The sequence below is a fragment of the Zingiber officinale genome, chromosome 11A (assembly GCF_018446385.1).
Source record: "Zingiber officinale cultivar Zhangliang chromosome 11A, Zo_v1.1, whole genome shotgun sequence".
In the NCBI taxonomy this organism is placed as follows: Eukaryota; Viridiplantae; Streptophyta; class Magnoliopsida; order Zingiberales; family Zingiberaceae; genus Zingiber; species Zingiber officinale.
In genome coordinates, this window is record NC_056006.1 from 90,539,093 (window position 1) to 90,562,755 (window position 23,663).

General features: G+C 41.0%; 2 protein-coding genes and 1 long non-coding RNA gene across 4 annotated transcripts; 1 reads left to right on the forward strand and 2 right to left on the reverse strand.

The window, feature by feature from the left end:
• Window positions 1-2,311: 2,311 nt before the first annotated feature.
• On the forward strand, window positions 2,312-7,029 carry LOC122031708 (protein VERNALIZATION INSENSITIVE 3-like). Of its 2 annotated transcripts, XM_042590799.1 has the most exons (5): window positions 2,312-2,606; window positions 2,707-2,838; window positions 3,316-3,970; window positions 5,181-5,500; window positions 5,586-7,029. In XM_042590799.1, the coding sequence occupies exons 2-5, from the start codon at window positions 2,820-2,822 to the stop codon at window positions 6,821-6,823; spliced, it is 2,232 nt and encodes a 743-aa protein (XP_042446733.1). In that variant the 5' UTR covers window positions 2,312-2,606; window positions 2,707-2,819; the 3' UTR covers window positions 6,824-7,029. The 2 variants fall into 2 exon arrangements, with proteins under 2 accessions (XP_042446733.1, XP_042446734.1); XM_042590800.1 differs by lacking the exon at window positions 2,312-2,606 and having other exon boundaries at window positions 2,614-2,838; window positions 5,181-5,488.
• A 6,788-nt stretch (window positions 7,030-13,817) lies between these two features.
• LOC122032390 lies at window positions 13,818-17,469 on the reverse strand. The gene is made up of 3 exons (XR_006126060.1): window positions 17,367-17,469; window positions 14,339-14,435; window positions 13,818-14,139 (listed from the first exon to the last, which is right to left on the reverse strand). It is a non-coding gene; the product is annotated as an uncharacterized LOC122032390 (long non-coding RNA).
• Window positions 17,470-17,482: 13 nt separating this feature from the next.
• Window positions 17,483-18,408, reverse strand: LOC122031563 (protein ENHANCED DISEASE RESISTANCE 2-like; the record flags this gene model as incomplete). Its single annotated transcript, XM_042590662.1, has 1 exon — window positions 17,483-18,408. A coding segment is annotated over exon 1 (870 nt), but the record flags the coding sequence as incomplete, so codon positions are not given.
• Between the last annotated feature and the right edge of the window lie 5,255 nt (window positions 18,409-23,663).

Consider the following 23,663-nt stretch of genomic DNA (forward strand, 5'->3'; position numbering starts at 1 on the left):
TACCATACTAGCATGTAATTCATACCACATGTGTTATGACGACAATAAGGGTAGTAGGAGAATGAATCTCTACTTCTCTACTATATGAGAGAGATCCTTGAGATTATAAGTTAATCTCAATCTTACCCCAAGTGACTATTTAGTTATCTACTTGAAGTTTTGATCGGTGTTTGTTATTTTAGCATGTTTCCTATGAGTTATGAATGATTCGGTCTATGGAGTATAACTAGGAAAATGACTGATTAAAATGAATATATTTTAGCTAAAAAGGAATATTAAGATTGATTTACATCTTTGGCATTTATTCATTGGTACCGATTATATTTTCTATTATGTACATAAAATTGTAATTGTGAATAATTGTATTGATTGAAAATGTTGAATATGCTCTCGATATAATAGTCATTATGAGACATTAAAAATATTCATAATGATGTAAATGATTAAATTTTGGGTAAGACAAGATATTAATGTCTCGAATTCGTTCTATAAAATAGCTAAGTGTAACAACTTTCATACTAGTAATTGCTCATTGTACTTACTGTCGCATGAATCATTTTTTCTAACATGTGAATTGAATGTTCTTGATCTTTGTGATTAGATGTCCTTTATGGATTAATTTGGACAAATGAAAGATGCTAGACGTTGAGATAATGAAAGGACACCTCTTCTTCTTCATCTTCCTCATTAATGCATACATTCCTCAACCCTCCTACAAAAGGGCATCCAAGTTCCATATACATTCCTAGTTCCATATAAGAAGGGAGGTGTGGAAACAGATCAAGATCAAGAGAAATTTAGTTTGTGTATATATACAATAGAGTAACGGTATGGGTTACGTTTCTTGTAAGAGGACACCTCATTTTTGTCATTTACTATCTGTACAAATATCAGTTCTTCTCGTCACTCCGAGTGAACAAAACTTTAATGAATTGTTTAACCCTCTCGGCTTCTTCCATACATAGTCAGATTACGTGCATGCAACTGCCAGCAAAAACCTCTTTTATGAATTGCTTAACCCTCTCTGCGTCTTCCATACAGACAGTGCAGAATCGTTGCGCAGAGAAAGTGAAACAGAGTGTGAATTTCTTGGTCAATAACATATATCGACACTACTTCGTAGCCCCCGCCAAACTTTCTTTTGACTATAAATACATAATTCATTCTGATCTCAAACTTAACTGCCCCTACCAAACTCTGATCTAATGTCACTTTCCCTTTTATTATATTTTCCATTTTTAAAATTTGTGACACTGGATAATGAGTTGTAGTGCATTGTCTTGCAGACAAATAATTAAAGGCAATAAATATGTTTCTTAAACCAAGAAACTACAGCAACATTTGAACGCGAGGCTCTTGATTTTCAGTCGATTGTGCTTAATTTCCCTTTGGTTCATTGTTACGTGCAACATTCTCCTTCCTCCTCGTTCATTTTCCATCTTCCAAGTTAAAGTAAACCTCAAGATATGTTTTTTTTTTTTGGGTTTTTAAAAAAGATCCGTGAAGTCATTGAAAACCATATACTGCTTAGATATTTGGAGAAGAGTCTTAAGACTAATTGATTAAATGCACATGATAAAGGAGGAATATGAATGCACCGGTATATATAGCTGTCAGTCTGTCAGTTTCTACATGCATACGAGAATCCTTATCCTCTCCACTAGTCTAATACGACCAAATCTGCATGCATGAGCCCCTTCCTAATCAAACCCATGGATGAAACAAATATCCATGACCAAATCAAAAGAAGAATGAACAACTCCCACTGTTGGTTATTTTCTTTTCGCTTGAGCTGAGAAAAGTAATCATCTTCTTGTTAGCTTATCGATACATGCATGCGAAGTCCACCACCTGTTTATATCACCAAAGTGATGCATGCAGATACCGGAATAGCCGGATCTTGATTGTAAAAAGCAGGGTGCAACTCATCAGACAGCTTTAGTGAAAGTGTCTGGCGCAGTATTTTTGTTTGCATACTGAGGAATGAGGAAGGAATGAGGAATTCATAATGGATCAGGCACAATTCATAAGCAAAGATTTTCAATAGATGTTTTTTTTTCATGCAATGCAGGTACGTGAGGACTGCGTGAGAGTTCATGGAAGAGATGAGAGCCTGGAATTTTGTTGAGAGAGTGGGAGGAGCGAGAGGGACGGGATAAAGATCGAATTAAGATCCAGGGCGAGGCACAAGATGCACAACCACCGTATCTTTTGCAAAAGTAACACCAATCCACTTTCTTCCTCTCTTCCACTTTTCCCTTCTTTTGCTTTTTTTCTATTCTCTCTCTCCAATCCGACGTAGAAAAACTCAGGTCCCATCGAACGGAAAGGGCTGGGAGGGCACGAGAACAATGGCCTTTTCGCTTTTCGACCTGCTCTCTGACTTTATCGTCGCCATCCCTTCACATTAATTTTGCGTGCGACTCGCCCTCCCCAATTCAATTGGCCATTGGGACTGCACCTGCCCTCGATTTAATGCCATGGAGATCACAGCGTGCCCATGCCCCTGCGTCTCGCTTTCGTGGTGACGTAAAGATTGGAGCTTGGCGGGGGAGGAGCAGGCGCCAGACGACGATTGGGTCTGTAGGCCGTGGATTCCCTTCTCGGTAATCGTACCTGCTCTGTTTTAATATTTGTGTGTAGGAATCGATGCGGTGTGCGAAAATTGATGGATATTCGCCTTTTTATTTCTCTTCTTTGATGAAGGGGGTTACTCTCGTCGCCCTTTCGGTTGGCGTCGGCGTGCTCGTCGCAGTGGAGGCGAAAGGGGCCGCCTCATGCTAAGGGTGAGGACGACGGGGAGCTGAGATCTAGACTCCATGGATCCGCCTTTCTCCGGTATGTTCCTCTTCCTTCTCATTGCGCAGGCTGATTTGGTTCCATAAAAATTGGATTTTTTTTTAGCTGGTTTCTTGATCTGTCGTCCAATCTTCGCTCCTTAGTTCGCTAATTTGGATTCTGTGGGTATCTTCTCATAGTTCTCGTAAGGTTTTCTTCCATATGGTGTCGATAAGATTGCTCGTAGAGGGTTTCTTGCAGTTTGCTTGTTTTTTCTTCTCTGCTACTCTTGAAACCAATTATTCTGTCACTGCGTTTCTGGACATTGCGAGAAATTTTTTCATTTGATTTCGCGATGTTTTCTTTCTTAGACAAAATATTCTATATGTGAGATAGGCAAAAGAACCTGATTCCTGATTCTTTTAGCCCCATCCGGATTCGTTTTCATCGGAGTCTGCATGTTGTCTAGCGATTGAAGAATAAACACGAACTAGTTGGAGACTTTATGCTTGTTTGCTCATGTTTTTGTCACTTCAGGATTTGTACTCGACCCATCTAAATGTCGCAAGTTGAGTATCGACGAGAAGAGAGAACTCGTCCATGAATTGTCCAAGTGGCCAGCCAGTGCTCCTGAGAAACTACAAACTTGGAGCAGGAGGGACCTATTGGAGATACTTTGTGCTGAAATAGGAAAAGAAAGGAAGTACACAGGATTAACAAAACAGAAGATGATTGAGTACCTTTTTAAAATTGTCTCGGAGAAAAAGGCTGGAGAAGCCACGAAGTCAACTCCTAACCCAGCTTCTCCTCTCCCTCAACCTCTGCAAAAAAGACAAAGAAAGAATGATCACCCCTTGCGTCTATGTGTTGTCACAAATGGAGGGAATGAAGGCATCAGTAACTCAAGATACTGTCAGAATCTAGCTTGCAGAGCTACAATGAACCTTGAGGATGCGTTTTGTAAGCGTTGTTCGTGCTGTATCTGCCACAAGTATGATGACAATAAGGACCCTAGTCTTTGGTTGTGCTGTAGCTCAGAAACTTTCTCGCAAGGTAATTCATGCGGTTTGTCATGCCATCTTGAGTGTGCACTGAAGAATGAAAGAGCTGGTATTATGAATAGTGGGAGCTCTCCAAGTTTGGATGGTAGCTATTACTGCACACATTGCGGAAAAGTCAACGACTTACTTGAGTAATGTCTTCCTCATGGTGTTAACTAATGTTGTGATAGGCTCATAATTTAATATATCTTATTGCTTATTGCAACATTTTTGCAATTAAATAAACCAAGACATTGACATTCCACCTTTATCTGATTTGAACATTTGCAAATGATATGTGTAGCATTCATTTTCTTACTTCATTAGCTCTGCAAATCTCGAATGCCTTTCAAGTATCAATTACAAAGATATATCATAAGACAGAATTCATGAATTGCTAGAGAATTTAGCGGTTCAAAAGATAGAAGTTAATACAAATTATCAGTTATTTGTTTTCTGGTGAAATTGAACGAGTTGATATATCCACAAGAAAAAAAAAAGAAACAAGTTGAGAATTCTTAGTTAGGTTGACAAATTTGGGGTCTACTTTATTTGTGATAATCTCGATAAGGTCTCTATAGCCTACCCTTTTTAGCTTGGACTCATGGCTCATGATGTTGTAGTCTGAGTCCACCTGAATCATCTTTTTGTTCCTAGTTTTATAATATCAGTTCTAGTTATAGAGAGTTGGGACACACAGAAAAGCTACTCTGAAATTCTTGTTGGATTAGAACAAACAAATGAAACATTTCATTCATTGTCTGGATGGCACCAACATCCAAACTTAGTAAAAGACAGTTTGGGTTGACATGGGCCTGCGCAACTTTTTAGGCTAGTACAAAAAATTAAACCTCTTAACCTAAAGAATTGTTATTTGAAATCAATACTGATGGCATAAATAGTTCTCAAACTCTCCAACAAAGTTGAATTTTCATCATTGCAACTTTTTTTTTAGGAGAACACACGATTTAGTGCTTTCAAGGATCGTTAATATCCACTGAGTTTTGAGAAGTCATTTTAACCCTTATTGTCAATAGATTCTTTCATTATTCTTACTCAAGCTGATTCATTAATTGTAAATTGAGCAAAGTCACGAACTTGCATGACTTATTTGATTTGAGTTTTGAAACTAGTCCTTAGATTCATGAGATTAGTCATCTTTATAATTTGTCATCTAACTCTTTGGATGATCAAGTATTTTCAGAATCTGAATAGATCCTAGTTCCATAATCTCACAATTCTGTTTGCTATCTGATTGATTCAGTATGTCATTGCTATGATAATGCTTATAGCATGCAGTTTTGAGAACTAGAGTAGTTGGTGTAAACTTGGCTGTCTCAACACCTTATCCTGTTATTTCAGGAGCTGGAAAAAACAGCTCATGATTGCCAAAGATGCACGACGAGTGGATGTATTGTGTTACCGGATTTCTCTGTGTCATAAGATTCTTTGCTCAACTCGGAAGTACCAGAGTTTGCATGGGATAGTTGACTCAGCAATGAAAAAGCTGGAGGCTGAAGTTGGGCCTATTGATGGTTTACAGAGCATGGCACGAGGAATTGTCAATAGACTTTCTGTTGGCACTGAAGTCCAGGGAATGTGTGCTTTTGCTATCAATTCATTAGATTCTCTATGCTCTGCCACTGTTTGTAATAGGTCTCAAGTTGAAGGTAAGTTTCTAGGTGAGCTTATATTATGCTTAAGTTTTCTAAATGTCTGATGCAATTTGTTTCAATTTAATTATCCACTTCTTTGTGGTTGTATTAGCTGAAGCAAGTTTGACATCCTCTAGCTTCATCAACTTTGAAACCTCATCCCCAACTTCAGTTACTTTGGCATTAAAGTTTGAAGATAGTGCGACATTATCACAAGAGATGGCTGGTTGCTCCTTATGGCACCGAAGGGCTGAGATGAAGGAATATCCTAAAGAACCAACCTTGACTGTGCTTATGCCATTGAGAAGTTTTTTAGTAACAGAATTAACTCCGGGTACGCATTACATGTTTAAGGTAGTAGCCTTCAGCAACCTGAGTGAGCTGGGCACTTGGGAACTCGGAATAACGACTGATGCCATCTCGACTGATGATCCAGTAAGCTTTGCTCCAATGATAAATGTGCCGAAATCAAATTGCCAAAGCCCCAAAACAAACAGCAGCAGCATATCTAACCCATCAGAGGGAGATGAATCTCATAATAATGGCACCACATTTACTGACCTCAACAAGTCACCAGAAAGTTGCTTTCACTATTTTGAGAAGACTGAGATACATGACTCAGAGAAACTTTCGGGCCATGTTGACAGAGATATAATCAACCAAAATACTGAATTTGACAGCATCGCTAGACGATTACAAGATGTTGAACCTGAGGAAACGCCCGGTCACTCAGGTTCTGCTTTAGAAGATGAGATGAACTCAACAGTTCAAACTGAGTTCCATAAGGACTCCATTAACTCAGTGGAGAATATCCAGGTATCTGAGCTCCCTAAATTAGATAACACATCAAATGTGCTGAATGCAAATGAGATGGCTATTGTTCCATTTGAACGTCCAGATCAAACTCTTCCTGTTACTCCTATCCGGCTGGAAAACAGCAAGGAAGTTTCTGGGAGAGGTAGCAAATTGAAACCGACCGGCAATATACTTTTGAATTCATCAGTGAATCCAGAGACAGTGCCAACAAAAAGAGGAAGGGAGAAATTCGTTGAGATATGTACAAAGGATGGAACACTTGAAGGGTCCTATGAGTACTGTGTGAAAGTTGTCAGGTGGCTGGAATGCGACGGTTACATTCAGACCAATTTTAGGGTGAAGTTTCTTACTTGGTTTAGCTTAAGGGCCACACCCCAGGAGAGAAGAGTAGTCACTGTTTATGTCAATACTCTGATTGATGACCCAGCTAGCCTCGCAGGGCAGTTGGTGGACACTTTCTCTGAAACAATCAGCTGCGTCAAGAAACCACCACAGGTGCCAACCGGCGGCTTCTGTACTAAGCTGTGGCATTAAGAGTTGCTGAGCAAATTATTCGACACCTTGGAGCTTGATTCATTGGAGTGCAAATTATCATTTTGATTCTTCATTGAAAATTTGTTTATGGTTCAGGATTTGGAAGAACCAAATGTCAAAACTAAGTAGCTACTAAATGGATTTAGTTTTGTTTCATAGTATTATTGTGTATGTTCTTTTGTTCTGTCCTCCCTACTCAATACTACCTTAGCTTTGAAAAACACCTTCCCTCTTTAACTCATGGTTGTGGACTAATGACTATACCAAATGTATTTTTCAGGGGTATGTTAGCAAGGAATATGCTAGCTTGTGGTTTTCATTGTCTCAAATAATTCATGTTTTTAGTTCCTTTTTTGTAATATATCTTTTCTTAGATCTCGAATAGATTTATTGTTTCTTTTCTTACTATACCAAATGTATTATATCTCTAATAATTCATCTTTGTGCTTATGCTAGATGATGATTAGATTGATCGTGTCAGATATTAATAGTCTTTGTCCTGTTTTTTCTATGGGAAATTATTTTGTTCTGCCTCAGTGAAGTTTTTGCATGAGACTTCAGAAGGTCCCAAAGAACACTATCGTACTCAATGCATAGCATTACGACACAAGTTGCAGAGGTCAATTGCTCATCTACTTTTACAGTGCTACAGATTAGAGAATGGCAACTAATTTTCCTAAAATAGAGGGTCATTTCTTGGGAAGCCACGGGATTAATGGGAGATCTAAGTGACCTCGATCCACTGTGGCCCGCTCCTCTTCATCTTCTTTCACGCGCCCCTGTGCCTCAATTCCTCTCCCTTCCCATTCTTCTTCCTCCTCTTGGTGATCATCTCCTGTCAACTTTTTGCTCATTTCTTGCCTGGTGTTTATATATGATCTACTCTCTGCGGTCTGTATCGTACGACATTGTAGATGCTCTGTTTCTCTTGTATAAAATCTTTGTTACCGCCACCCTTCCTTCTTCTTCGTTATTTGTTAGCCGAGCAGTACACGGGAGGCATGAAGAGGAGATGCGCACGGGCCGCGTTGGTCGCATGCTTAATCTTGTTCGTCGTCGCGGGTTCTTGCCGCGGCAGGAAGCACAGTGGGCGCCATCACGCAGGGCGTCGGCTACCACTGCCGGCGCACGGGCTGGCTTCTGCCGACGTCGCCACCATCCTCCGGCATGACCTTGGCGGCGGCGGGTATCGGACGCCGGCCGCGGAGAAGAGCGAGAGCCTGGTCGACGACGACAAGCGGCTCGTGCCGACCGGCTCAAATCCGTTGCATAACAGGTGAAGGACTAAATAGAGGAGATCTCACGATCATAATATTTGATCAAAGATCAAGAAGATTAATGAGATAACGGTGCATATTGACCTGCTTGTAGATCTTTCACTTCCTCTCTCTTTGTTAGAAGTTCATTTTAACATGACAGCTGCATCACGTAGCTCATTTGTTTGTTAATTGATTGAATATTGAGTTGGGATCAAGTAGCTACAGGGTGCAGTGCAAGAGGACCGTCAGTAGTGCACATGAGAGCTTGGCAGACTTTTCCAGGCGACTTAAATGTGCTGCAGTTCGAAATCTACGTGTTTGTAAAAATATGGAACATGTAGGGAGCCACAATTGGAGAAGAGGTAGGTCTTCGTCAATGGAGATTCACATAAATTACCTTAACGAACAGGGGTTAATAAATATGAAACAATTTTAATGACCTTAACGATCACTAGCATTTCGAAAAATTTACGAATGAAATATAGGCATTTTGCTGTCTTTATCCGAAAGAATATAAATTCACATAAATTACCTTTGATGAATTTTAACAAAATAATTATTTTCTTTACCTGGTTAAAAAATATCGATTCAGATACACTTCATTGTAATTCCATAGCATGAGCATTTTTTTTTAAACTATTCCCTTCATCAAATGAAGAATAGAATATACTTGGGTCAATTTTCCCACTCACGCATTCAACTTTAATATATGTGGTAAACATGCATTGACTTTGATATTTATTAAAAAGCAGATCTTTGATAGAATATTTAGACAACATAATAAGGTGTGCTCGAAGAATAAGTGGGACAAGTCAACCATGTTGGATCTTCTAGTAGCATAGAAGATGTTTTATGCTAGACGAATTGAACAACTAAGCATTATTTATTTTTTTTTTTATAATTGACATTGATCCGGCGGTAAGAACAGGGGACCCCCGTTCTGGGGAGTCAACGTCACGCGAAAGTCAAATGGCCAGGTGGCCGACCGGATATGGATGGGTCGAACGCCCGACCGGCTGACCGGTTTCTAAATGAAGGCGCCCCAACACGAACCTGGGTCCCGGCGCTCATGGTATAGGATTGTAGGGCCGAGCGGAGGGCACGCTCGGCCGAAGACATGAGGTAGCATACTGCTAACAGTCTCCACAAAGCACATTACCGAGAATCTCCCAAGTAGACCACTATAGGTGTCCGGCCGGACGTAAGGCAGAGGCTGGCCGACCGGACGCTCGGCCGGGAGCAAGGGGAAAAAGACAAGGGACATCTTTCTCTGACAGCGGACATGTTCTACGTTTAGACCATACTCCAAATCTTACGACAGGGGGTTCAGCTGTCCCATCGAAGACGTGCTTGGACTGTAGCAGTATGGAGTCAGGTAAGCTCACTGACAGTCCCTTACGGGGGTATCGGCTGAGGACACGTGTACACCTCGGTATGTGTGCACCCGCTTCCCTCCAGCCCTATATAAAGGCCCTCATCCTTCGCCGAAGGGACGCATTCTACGATCCTTGGAGCCACTTTCTTGTTGAGCTTTGCCTGACTTGAGCGTCGGAGGGTCATCGCCAGGAACCCCTTCCCGGCCCGACTTCCTTGTAGGTTTGCCGGAGGACCGTAAGACCGGTCGGAGATCCACGTCAGCGACTCGGAGAGCGCCACGTGCCCAGCGTCCGTTGATTCAGCTTTCGAACAGGATCAATTTGGCGCCGTCTGTGGGAACGCTCCTGCATCCGACCGGAAGCAATGGACGAGGCTGGACGACCGCACACGGTGATGCTCTCCACGAAGGAGCTCGACGCTCTAATCAAGGCAAGAGTAGCTAAGCTCGTGGAGCAACAGAGAGAGAATGCGCAAGCCGAGCGGCTGAAGCAACAAACAACGTCAGCATCAGGTGGCCGAGCGGAGGCAATGATCCCCGAGCGGACGCCTCCCCCGAGACAATGATCCAACCGGCATTCAAGGGGGAGCACCACCGAGCGGATGAAGATGGATTGGGACTTGGATCAACCATGAAGCGCAAATTATCTCCAGCCTTTCCGGGGCAGGGTGAAAGGTGCACCAATATAATGTGTGCTGTATATTTTCCGTTTAGCTGTATATTTGAAATGCAGGAAGCAAAATGTTAAACTCAATTGGCATTATCTGCCGAGCGGCCTATCTCCATGATGTATAAGATCCAAGGCACCGACTCAATGTCGAAGACCCCGGGCCAATCGGCCGGGCGTAAAAATTATCCGAGCCAAGTCATCGAAGACGAAGACCCCTCGCCGCTCGGTAGGGCGTATGTCATCAATGTTAAAATTAGCCTTAAAGGCCGTCGAGCTCCGACGTTAAAAATCGAGAGACGAGCCGGCGTCTATAAACCCTCCGAGCGGAAGACCGTCGAGCTCCGACGTTAAAAATCGAGAGACGAACCGGCGTCTATAAACCCTCCGGCCGGAAGATCGTCGAGTTCCGACGTTAAAAATCGAGAGACGAGCCGGCGTCTATAAACCCTCCGAGCGGAAGGTCGTCGAGCTCCGACGTTAAACATCGAGAGACGAGCCGGCGTCTATAAATCATCCGAGCGGAAGACCGTCGAGCTCCGACGTTAAAAATCGAGAGACGAGTCGGCGTCTATAAACCCTCCGAGCGGAAGACCGTCGAGCTCCGACGTTAAAAATCGAGAGACGAGCGGCGTCTATAAACCCTCCAAGCGGAAGACCGTCGAGCTCCGACGTTAAAAATCGAGAGACGAACCGACGTCAATAAACCCTCCGGCCGGAAGACCGTCGAGCTCCGACGTTAAAAATCGAGAGACGAGCCGGCGTCTATAAACCCTCTGAGCGGAAGACCGTCGAGTTCCGATGTTAAAAATCGAGAGACGAGCCGGCGTCTATAAACCCTCCGAGCGGAAGACCGTCGAGCTCCGACGTTAAAAATCGAGAGACGAACCGACGTCTATAAACCCTCCGGCCGGAAGACCGTCGAGCTCCGACGTTAAAAATCGAGAGACGAGCCAGCGTCTATAAACCCTCTGAGCGGAAGACCGTCGAGTTCGGATGTTAAAAATCGATAGATGAGCCGGCGTCTATAAACCCTCCGAGCGGAAGACCGTCGAGCTCCGAAGTTAAATATCGAGAGACGAGCCGGCGTCTATAAATCATCCGAGCGGAAGACCATCGAACTCCGACGTTAAATATCGAGAGACGAGCCGGCGTCTATAAATCATCTGAGCGGAAGACCGTCGAGCTCCGATGTTAAATATCGAGAGACGAGCCGGCGTCTATAAATCATCTGAGCGGAAGATCGTCGAGCTCCGACGTTAAATATCGAGAGACGAGCCGACGTCTATAAATCATCCGAGCAGAAGACCGTCGAGCTCCGACGTTAAATATCGAGAGACGAGCCGGCGGCTATAAATCATCCGGCGGAAGATCGCCGAGCTCCGACGTTAAATATCGAGAGCGAGCCGGCGTCTATAAATCATCCGAAGCGGAAGACCGTCGAGCTCAGACGTTAAATATCGACCGGCATCTATAAATCATCGAGCGGAAGACCGTCGAGCTCCGGCGTTAAATATCGAGAGACGAGCCGGCTATAAATCATCCAAGCGGAAGACCGCCGAGCTCCGGCGTTAAATATCGAGAGGCGAGCTGGCATAAATCATCCGAGCGGAAGACCGTCAAGCTCCGACGTTAAATATCGAGAGACGAGCCGGCGTCTATAAATCATCCGAGCGGAAGACCGTCGAGCTCCGACGTTAAATATCGAGAGACGAGTCGACGTCTATAAATCATCCGAGCGGTAGACCGTCGAGCTCCGACGTTAAATATCGAGAGACGAACCGGCGTCTATAAATCATCCGAGCGGAATGCCGTCGAGTTCCGACATTAAAAATCGAGAGACGAGCCGGCGTCTATAAATCTTCCGAGCGGAAGATCGTCGGGCTCCGACGTTAAATTTCGAGAGTCGGACCGGCGACTATAAACCCTCCGGCCGAAAGTAATGCTGTTTAGCGGTAATTCCAGTTAAAGTCATGCATGTATTCAACTAAGCGAGTCCGACGGACCAAGTGTGCAAGCGGGCGGGTTACCAAGAGTACCCCGTAAACATCTGACGAAAATCTCATTTGTGAAACGAGATATATTCAGCCGAGCGGACTAGCTATACAAAATACTTCATGAGAAATCCCTTGCAAAACGCAAGAGAGGTGGGATGAGAGGCGATTAACGAGGAGATGCGGAGGATGGTTTCTTGGATGCGCCGCTCGGCACTACGGGCGTCCAGTCAGTCGGACTATGCGCCTCCTTCGACCAGACTTGAAGGGAAGGCAAGTGATCCGGCGGTAAGAACAGGGGACCCCCGTTCTGGGGAGTCAACGCCACGCGGAAGTCAAATGGCCAGGTGGCCGACCGGATATGGGTGGGTCGAACGCCCGGCCGGCTGACCGGTTTCTAACTGAAGGCGCCCCGGCACGAAGCTGGGCCCCGACGCTCATGGTACATGATCGTAGGGCCGAGCGGAGGGCACGCTCGGCCGAAGACATGAGGTAGCATACTGCTAACAGTCTCCACAAAGCACATTACCGAGAATCTCCCAAGTAGACCACTATAGGTGTCCGGCCGGACGTAAGGCAGAGGCTGGCCGGCCGGACGCTCGGCCGGGAGCAAGGGGAAAAAGACAAGGGGCATCTTTCTATGACAGCGGGCATGTTCTACGTTTAGGCCATACTCCAAATCTTACGACAGGGGATTCAGCTGTCCCATCGAAGACGTGCTTGGACTGTAGCAGTTTGGGGTCAGGTAAGCTCACTGACAGGCCCTTACGGGGGTATGGGCTGAGAACACGTGTACACCTCGGTATGTGTGCACCCGCTTCCCCCCAGCCCTATATAAAGGCCCTCATCCTTCGCCGAAGGGACGCATTCTACGATCCTTGGAGCCACTTTCTTGTTGAGCTTTGCCTGACTTGAGCGTCGGAGGGTCGTTGCCGGGAACCCCTTCCCGGCCCGACTTCCTTGCAGGTTCGCCGGAGGACCGTAAGACCGGTCGGAGATCCACGTCAGCGACTCGGAGAGCGCCACGTGCCCAGCGTCCGTTGATTCAGCTTTCGGACAGGATCAGATATCATATATTTAATTTTTTGAACCGATTAATTCTGGAATAACTCTTATGAAAATTTTCAATTGATCATCAGAATAAATCGGAAGACTCTCATGATGATCTATCCAAATGACTTGATTTCCTAGGCCTGCGGACAACAAAGCATTATCAAATTTAGAGAAGTGAGTCTAATGACTATGGATCAAGTGGGCTAGGTAACTCGTGTAGGTCAAATAAGTAGGAAAACTTAGTGACTAAGATTGTACAATTTCTTGCTTACATGTTCTTGTGTTGTAGAAAGTAATTTATATGATAATTCCAATATATCTCGAGTATAAAGGAAATGAAATAGTGAACCAAACATACTGAAGATAACACATACTTGCCAGCCAAATTAACAAGTCAAAGTAGCCTAATATAAATATTTAAACAAGGCAAAGTAAATAAAGTGGGCGGACGAAAAGATTTAGTCAAAGTATAAAGTGGACAGGCTTAAACAAATGGGATTGGTTGGATGACGTGAATGACTCAGAGGTGCTGGACTAAGAAAGATACTGACGAATGAAGTGAGCATGACATGCTGATCAAACAAAATAAACGAGAGCCTGGGATGGATCAAAACATAATAGAACGATTTTTTATTATTTGCAATTTCACATGCTTAACATAACACAAATATTGCTCTTTACATGAACCAAATTTATTTTTTATGCAAAGTTTTGCAGGGATTCATTATTAATAGCAGTTTTGCATGGCAGTAAAAGCCTTGCAGGATAGTAAACAAAGAGGTACCTTGTCGAATTCAAATTAGAAAATGTTGATGGCTTCTTGTTTGTTGTCCTTAAGTTTTGTCCATTCAGATGATGTGTACTGACAGACACTATTAATGTAGCTCTGTAAATTGTAATATATGCAAGGGCATTGGGCGTTTTTTTTCCAGACCAACCAACTCTCTTCCCAATCTAGTCATCACCACCTAGAACAATACGAAACTGAAACTTAGTTAACAGTCCACATCATTTCAGATTTAATGAAAAAGAATCATCCAACAAATGCAAGCAATTTTATGAACTAATATACAGAAGATAATCTTATGAGTTAAACAAAAATGATTTGACTTGTTCCTTGTTCATATTAGAAGGGAAAAATTAGGCATCAAGGACCATAAATACAACCTGACTACCAAGCTGCGCGCAGTTGTTTATCAGAAGCATCTTCCTTTCTTTTCCAGCTCAGTTATGAGTTCAAATTTGCTGTCAGCTTATCTAAAACCTGGTCAGAAAGCAGTTGTGCCAAACTGGCACAGCATTTGTTCAAACCCACTGGGAAAAGAATTTATTTCAGATTTATATGTTCTTAATTTCAAGTTAGGTGGACCGTTATTGCTAGATAAATACCGCAAGACTAGTATTTTACAATTACCAGGTTGCTGAAACATGTAATAAAATTCCCCATCCGATCCTCCATGCACTAAAACAAACATCTTGAGGGACCACAAAACAGCTCACAGAAGGAGTAATAATTGATGTACTCCACCAAGAGCGATTTTGAAATGAAGCGTACAATTTACAGTTAGAAGAAATAATAAACACAGAAATGGAATGACATAACACCAAAAACCTGCAGATCAAGATGCATGCATTGGAGCACAGGAACTTAAAAGTGGTGCTTAATGTTTGCATTTAAAAGCAATTCTCAGAGAAACATCTTCACTGTTTAGTGTGAAGAGTGGTTAACATGGTAGTTAAAAGTTAAAAGAATACCTTCTCCAAACAGAAGCGCACTCAAAATAATTGCAAATCTAGCCAGCAAGATTCTCAGTAAAGGCACAACAAATAATGATTTTTAATAGAAATAAATGCTAACATATTAAAAGCTATTCACAGGCGAATGGCAGTGTGCCACTTAACTATAATGGAAGGAAGGAAATACATCCTTTTGAGCAAAGTTAGCTTAGACCTCTCTCCTAATGTTGTACTTCAATTGTACATGATCTCAAGTATTGAGACTCTGTGATAGCTAGCTTTCTCTTTGCGTGAAAGTCATAGTAAATTAGATTATGGTATGTATTGGAATCTACAATATAATGAAAATAACTAGCTGTAGGATTTATTTATGTCCTTAAACCATACAACTGCTGTAAACAGAAAATTGTACTGAATCCTTGACAAATTAATCAATCTATAGTCTGTAAGAGTTTTCTGCATAATACAAGATTGGTGTCATAATCAATATATTACTAATGTCGAATATTATGTATTTATGACACAACTTTTATATATTCCATATTAAACAAACCAGCAATATTAAACAAACCAGCAAACGAATATTGCAATAATTGCAGCATTAAACTCCTACCAATTAAAGAAATACACTTAAATTGCTAACAAATTTAAGAATACACCTACCAAAGGAAAAAAAAAGAGTACCAAACTACATGATACTGAAAATGAATAATTGCCAAAGATTTAATTTAAAATTCAAAATTGATTTGATTCCTTTGTCTTTGCATTACTTAAATCAACCACTATGTACCATACAGGTTTGAAAAACGATTAAATAAGCTCAACGATTTGGGGAAAATGTAAATGGTCAAGAATTAATAAACAAAATGACAGGACTAAATAATGTGTATTATTTTGTGTAGAGAATGCTTGCAGGATGGTGCATTATGTTGTGTAGAAAGTGTGGTGCATTTTGTTGTTTAGAGAGTGCTTGTTAATGACTCCGTTCGGCAAAATACTCAATATGGTGACGTCGGTAACAACTCACGACTAGTGATTAGTGAGTCACCCTTTTGGTCAGCTTTTTAAGTCACACGCTCTTTCAGGTAATGTAAGGTCGATAAAATCATATTGCTCCAGTTAGGTGCTTATTGTTAGATACTCCAAATTAAATTGAGTCAATGTGAACTTTTAATGCTTTGTACTCTCCGAGAGAAGGGGAAAAGAAAGACTCAATTGAAGAAATCACAACTAGAAAATTGAGTGAGTTAAGAGTGAAGAGAAAGGATCTCTTATATACTGATGAAGGTGGCTCCCAAAGGGTAAAAAGCATAAATTCATAGAATGTGACCCTTTTTCATTTAGCCCCTGCCTATTGGGACTGAACAGTGTCAAAAGATGCAATGCCGTTTGACACTTGTACACACACACACAGCAAGCAAAGGAGTGTCCCTACTCTATCGTTGTCGTTAGGTTATGCAGTAAATTGATTATTTCAACTGGCTAGTTATACAATTGTTTGACTGTACGACTACATAAATATTTTTTAATTTAGTTGGGCACTAATTGAATCTCAATAAAATCCAACCTTTGATCTGGTCTAAGCTATAGTCAAAATTGAGATTTGACAAACCTAATCTCCTCAGCAAAACTGGATTGCATGAGATTTAGATATAGTCGAGTTAGCATTTATGCATTCGCACCAATAGACTACACTTTTGTACAAGCTCATGGCCTCATTCAAACAAGCTAGACCAAACCAATTCTCACTGCTTGCTATATTATTTGAATAGTTTTGGATATTAATCTCATTCATCTGAGAAATTAGTGCACACTGATCTACTCACTAAATAACTAAATAACCTATTCATGCTGCTATTCAATTAATTGCTTCTGTAAATCATTTTCCAAAACATTATGCCCTGAGCTGCATACTGAGTTATTCAATCAAAATAAACATAAGGTCCAACAGTGAGTTGTTCAAATCTCAGATATTACAATTGCTTTTTTCTTTTAACAAAAAATACCATTAGATGTATCGCCTGTTGTCTCTATTTGTGCAATTTACTAGTTGCAACTGGCGTAATCTCTCGGAATCATAAAGTAAAATTTCAGTTCCAAAATAAAGAAAAGAAACATAGCCCCAAGGATGCAAAGAAGATCTCAATAACTCAACAAGTAATGGTAGAAATCACTGGCAGAAATCAACCAGAGCAATTATAACCAAGTAATAACCGTAAAAATAATCAATGAGCTGGTGGTGAGTAATCACCGACAAACTCAATGTAACAGTAATTTACCAAGATAAATTCCAAGAAGAAAAATTCATACAACTCGATTGATTTTTTGCCCCTATTAATGAAGAGATGAGGAAGCGACATGAAACGTATTCCAGCATCCCTATCTCACAAGTGGCAGATTATTATCAACAATGACTAAATAGCAGGGCTAATCAATATCGAACAGCAAAAGTTCGCACCTTTCCACTAAGTGCCAGAGAAGAATGCCCTAACCGTCCTCTCCCTCACTTGACCTCGATGATTTCGCTTCCAAACTCCTATCCGGTTGGTGGTGCAGGTCGTGAAGAATGCCTAACCATCCTCCCTTTCCGACGTGTCTGGTTTCCACGTATCTGGCCGAGCACATCTCCATTTGCGCCACCCGAACGGCCCCAATAAGTCTCTCCGGCAGCTCCTCCTCCTCTTGCGCTTCCACGAGGAAGCCCATGTCGATTGTCACCGCCGTGACGCAACCGAGAGCGATGTGAAGAATGGCATTGGCAATGGCAGAGCTGCCGATGTCGACATCGATCTCGAGATAGTTCTCCCCGCGGTGGTAGTTGCAACTGAGCGCCTTCCCCAGGAGGCATGCGGCGTGATTCCCGACGGCCCTCTTCACGATCCACGGGCCCTTCACGATTCGGTTCACGATCTTGAACCGCGCGTTCCTGAACGCGTCGTCCCCGTGGATGAAGCGGTACAAGAGGGATCCGGGCGGGATCGGGTCCTCAGAGGCATAGTAGAATACGGCGGAGTGGCATTCACGACCGGGGATCTGAAGATTAACCGCGACAAGGAAAGCCTTGCGGGAGAGGCCGAGGGCGTGGGCACCACGGAGAGCGGTGGCGATGCGGTTGTCCTGGCGGCCGAGGACGTTATCAAGGCGGCTGACGGAGCGGAGCCAGTCGACGCCGGCCGGTCGGAGAAGCCAATCGCCGGAAGGGCATTTCTGGTGGCGGGAGAAGTAGTTGGGGCCACGTAGTTGGAAGAAATCCCCAGGAGGAGAGGCCCATCCATTGACGCCCTTGTGGAGGTCAACATGACGAAGGGAGCCTCCCTCGATCGCCTCACGCCGCCAGTCATAGCAGGGATCCTCCACCACGGCCTCGGCTGTAACCGTATTATTCGCGACACCGTCGGTGTCCTCGGAGGCGGTGTTTTTCGTCTTCTTCATGGTCGGGCACATCTCCGGCGACTACCCTTTCTTTGTGACCTATTCGGCCTCTGCCTCGGTCTTGAAGGGCAAAGCCATTTTAATATGAGTTACATATGCCGTCCCATCCCAAAGAGAAAAGGCTTATATTGCCAATGATACCCCTACGATTACATATAACTACGATAATTGCCATCATTACTAAGCGCCCTAGGATTTGCTCTCTCACACAGGACAGGATATTGAATCCTTGATCTCTAAGGAGCCAATACGCGTTAGGCAATACGAGTTACTCGTTAAAAAATGGACGACCCCACGTGAGACCGATATATTAGGATCCTGGCCGAGTCCAAGCAGCAGAGCCACATGGCGATCGCCTTTTACAATCGTATAGGGAGATCCGGTGTCGCGTGCAGTGCAGGACTCAAGGCCCTCGCCCTCCCGTATTCGAATACGTGTCGCGCCGACGTCACATCATTCGTACTAGTCGTTTATTTGTCGTATCGTGATGTCATCGATCGAAGTCACTTCGATGGTCCTCCCTCTGGCACTGGCTGGGGTCGGAGCGGGCAGGACGACTCGAGTTATTTCCAAAGGACCGTCCCATTCAGTTGCCGTTGTTGCTGTGGATTTGGTGCGGAGTCGTAAATTATTATCGAATCGAGTTGGCAAACGAATCACTGACAACGGAGTCTTTAGAAAACGTAAAACTATATAACGTGGGTGGAAGGCCAATCGGTGGGCCCGATGAGTGGAACAAAACAAGCTGCCAACGTGGCAATAACGCTTTTATGTGGTTGGACGGGCGTAGCTTGGAAGGTAAAAATTGAAAATTTTATTAAATTTATTAATTTATTATTTTTAATAGAAAATTATAATTTATCAATATTTCATTCATTTAAATATTTTTATTAAGGTAAAAATTTAAGGAAAATTTTATTTTAGTTAAGGCATTTAAAAATATACTAAAACAATATCATACTTTAATTTTCATCTTCAAAAAACAACATTAAATATTGCTATATTAAAATATTTGATTAAGAACAATTAATTTTTATAGGTGAGGTTAGGTTGGATCTATAGATGTTACTCCTCTATTATATTATCATCTATATTTAAATATTTTTATTCTATTTTTATCATTGATAAATCTTTTTAATTTTTTTCTTATTTAATATTATAATTATAATAGTTTTATATCATTTTATGAGAGCATTTATTGATATATATTAGTACCATATTAATTAAATTTCTTTTATTAATAGTTATAATCTTGACTTCCTTTTTAATACAACTAGTATTTCATCTGATGCGCAGACTTTATTTTAGTAGTTATTTAATACAATTAGTAACTATTATATTGAAGATAATAATATATTATATATCAGATTTATTTAATTATAATAGAGTAAAATCACAATGAAACATATAGTAAAATATCAATTAGACATCATTACAAAAATAGAGCAAAATCACAATGAAACATAGAGTAGACATCATTATTTTCATAAACTTGCTCTATAATCCTAAAATAGTCTTTTCCTTTTTTTTTTAGTCGAAAGTTCTTTCAAAATTGTTCGAGTAGACGGCGCTTAAAGTTGACTTTAGATTGCAATCAACGGTAATCCTCTATATATATATATATATATATGATTAAATATTAATACGAAATTGAATAATTAAAATTATCTATTACTAAAACACGTACTTCACCCATAAAGAATTTTGATTGATACATTTGAAGAATAATAACTATAAATATCCTAAATAATTTTGATATGATCAATCGAGTTAAGTTAGAATCTGTATATTTAATATCTTGTGTCTGAGTTGTAGAGATTTAGGAACACGTCAAGCAGAAGACCCAACGAGAGAGAATGATGGCATGGAAAGCAAGGCAATGAGCTCGGTGCATCTTAGGGACAAGGAGCTGTAGAAGAGTATATTTGATCCGGTGGTAAAGGGGGGCCCGTCCGGCAGGAGGTCAAGGTGGTCAACACCCTGTAGGGCCCGTCCGCCAAGAGGTCAAGGTGGTCAACACCCCGTAGGCGCCCGACCGGACGAATCACCTCCTCGATCGGCAGAAAGCCGACCCGGCATCTCAACAGATCGGCTCGACTCGGGCCCAAGCTCCTGACGCCCGGCGAGTGACTAGCACGGCTTAACAGCAGGGGACGAAGGCTGAGCGATTTTCGTCTCGACCGAACGGGAACCATAACCACTAAGGTTCTCTCGTTCGTACGAGCAGCGCCAAGGCCTTTGTATGATTGGCTGAGCAAATGTCCCGCTTGACCAACCGCGATGTTAGTCGAGCGGTTCTTTCGTCCGGCTTGGTATGAGACAAATGGGGCAGGTAATTCTATCTTTCTCGAAACAAGTGTCGCCGACAGGCAGCATGGTAGGCGGACGAATCAGACAGAGAATCGTACGACAGAAGTTTCCACTGTCACGTCAGGGATATGCTCGCGCTATTGAGGTATAGCGTCAGACACGCTTTCCTGACACACTCATTATAGGTATACTTTGAGAAGCGTGCACGTCTCGGTAAACATGCACGCGTCTTCAGAAAGCCCTATATAAGGACCCCTAGACTCTAACGAAGGTGTGCACTATTCATTACTGTAGCTACAGTCTCGTCATTCTCTTTCGATTTCTTATCGTCAGGAGCTGGCTTGAACGTCGGAGGGTCACCACCGGAAACCCCTTCCCGGCTCGGTTTTATACTTGCAAGTTCTCGTCGAGGATCTAATATATTGTTGATTGAAATAGATTTAATATTCATTCATCTTCTATTTATCTTTGATATTAAAAGATAACAGTTTATAATTGTTACATAATTATTGTTTATCATACTCAAAAATAACCGTTTTTAAATGTTGAGAAGTTGTTGTCTTTAATATTAAAAGACAATTTAAAATTATTGTCATTGAATGCATTTTTAATAACAATGACAATTACAATAGTTTGAAAATGAAAAGACAATGAATTTTATTTGTTATCTTTTACCGTTATTGTTTTAGTGTCTTCTTTAAAAATGAGTTTCACTCTCTTCATGACGAGACGTTTTATTGATCCATATATGCATTCACCTTATAAAAATGTAGACAGAGTAGGTATTCATAAAAATGTAAAAAAAAATCAGATAAAAAAGTTAAATAATAATTAACATATCTCTTTATCATGAAAGATATATTCCAAGTTAAAATCTCCATTGTTTCATGTAGGTATATCATAACAACGAATCATGCTAAGTTTTATCGAAGAGTTAATATCTCCCATAACACTAAACAAAGGATTCATTTTTCTACCTAAAGTAATAATAATTGTTTTTAATATAATCGATACTTTTTTTTTTTTTTGAAGAGTGCAATATTATATATAATACACAAAACCCTCACCCTCATTGGTATTAAATCTTTTGATGATACCGAGTTGACTCTTCAAATGCAATTTATATTTTCATATTTCTGGATTATTAGGTCAATTTATAGAAATTGAAGCCACAAATATATATTTACTTTGTTGATATATTAATTTTTAATAATCAAATATTTAAAGCTTTCTATAATTAAACATTAATGATATATTCTAAGGAATTTTAGCAAACAACTTTGTTTCACTGTATAAGTATGTTTCAGATTATTAGCACCATTTATAAAAAATAAAGTTACAAATAAAATATTTATTTTGTTGACAGGAATTTACAAAGAAAGTATTAATGATATATTTATTTTTAATAATCAAACATTTAAAATTTGGAGAAGTTGCTCTAAAATCTCCATGTAAACCTAAATATATATTTTCAGTCCCTATATCAAATTTTCTTTCTTCCTAATATCTAACCAAATTAGTTTATTTGTTTCAACTCCCTAACCAATGCAAAATTACTAACTTACCCTCTATTAAATTAAAACCCTCAAATATTACTTATTTCTTTCTCAACTGTCAGCCTTACCATGGATGCTTAATCGTATCATACTGGTAAGGCTTGAGGAGGAATATACACAATCAAGGAGTGATGAGGAGATCGAACAAGTCTCGTTGCCGAATACTATAGATGCTTGAATTTACTGCATCCATGGTGAAGGGCAAAATTTTAAGGATGTTGCTGATTTTAGAAAATGTGTTAAAAACTATATTGTTGTTACAAGACGTTCATTTGTTTATAGAAAAAATGACCACGAGAAGCTAATTGCTATTTCTAGTGAAAGAAGTTGTGAATAGAGAATTTATGCTTCAAAATATAAAGCAGATAGTATATTTACGATCCGAAAATGTAACCTGCGACATACATGTGGTGAGAACAATCTGTGTAGTAGAGGGCATCCTAAAGCCGATGCAACTTGGATTGCTAATGTAGTGAAAGATAAATTGAGAGGAGAGCTCTCTTATCGCCCTTGTAGAATTCAAAAAGACTTGCAAAGAGATTATAGGGTAGAGTTAGACTACCATAAACTATGGAAAGGCAAGAAGTTAGCGATACATGATATTCATGGCACAGAGAAGGGATGCTACGATAGGCTAAGATGGTATGGTCGTGTTATTCGAGAAACAAATCCTGCCAGTGTTACTGAGTGCGAGATTGATCCCGTAACATCTAAATTTAAACGGTTATTCATTTATTTCCATGCATGTGCAGTTAGTTTTCTTACTGGTTGTATGCCGTTGATTTTTTTAGATGAGACTCATATAAAGAATAAGTATAAAAGTTGTATCCTAGTTATTGTGTCGAAGGATGCCAACGATGATCTTTTCACAATTGGTTATTCTGTAGTGGATGCGGAGAATGATGCTAATTGGGAATGATTTTGTTATCATTTGAGAAGTGTCCTAATTTCGTGTCAAAGTATTTCATTCAACAAGTTCACTTTTGTCTTCGACGGACATCCTGGGATTATGAAGGTAGTTGAATAATTATTTGTAGGTAGTCATCATTCTTATTGTTGGAGGCATTTAGTAGATAATTTTGTGAAGCGGGTAAATAATTACTTACTTCTATCCAAATACATGTTTTGAATCCGAAATAATTTGTTTGCATCATTGTAGGTGTTGCAAAGTTATCCAAACATAACAAAAAGTATTGGTCTTCGGTATTCAAGAAAGCTACGTATACTCCATCTTTTCAAGAGCATGAACAACATATAAATAATATCATCGACTCCATGCCACTTGTCAGGGGGTTTATTGTACAATCTCATCCTCAAAGTTGGACAAATGCTTTATTTCTTGGTGATAGATGGGATGTTATGAATAATAACATAGCTGAGTGTTGGAATAATTGGGTTAAACTAGCTCGTTATCTCCCTATTGTGGCTATGGTGGACCACATACCAATGCAGATCAT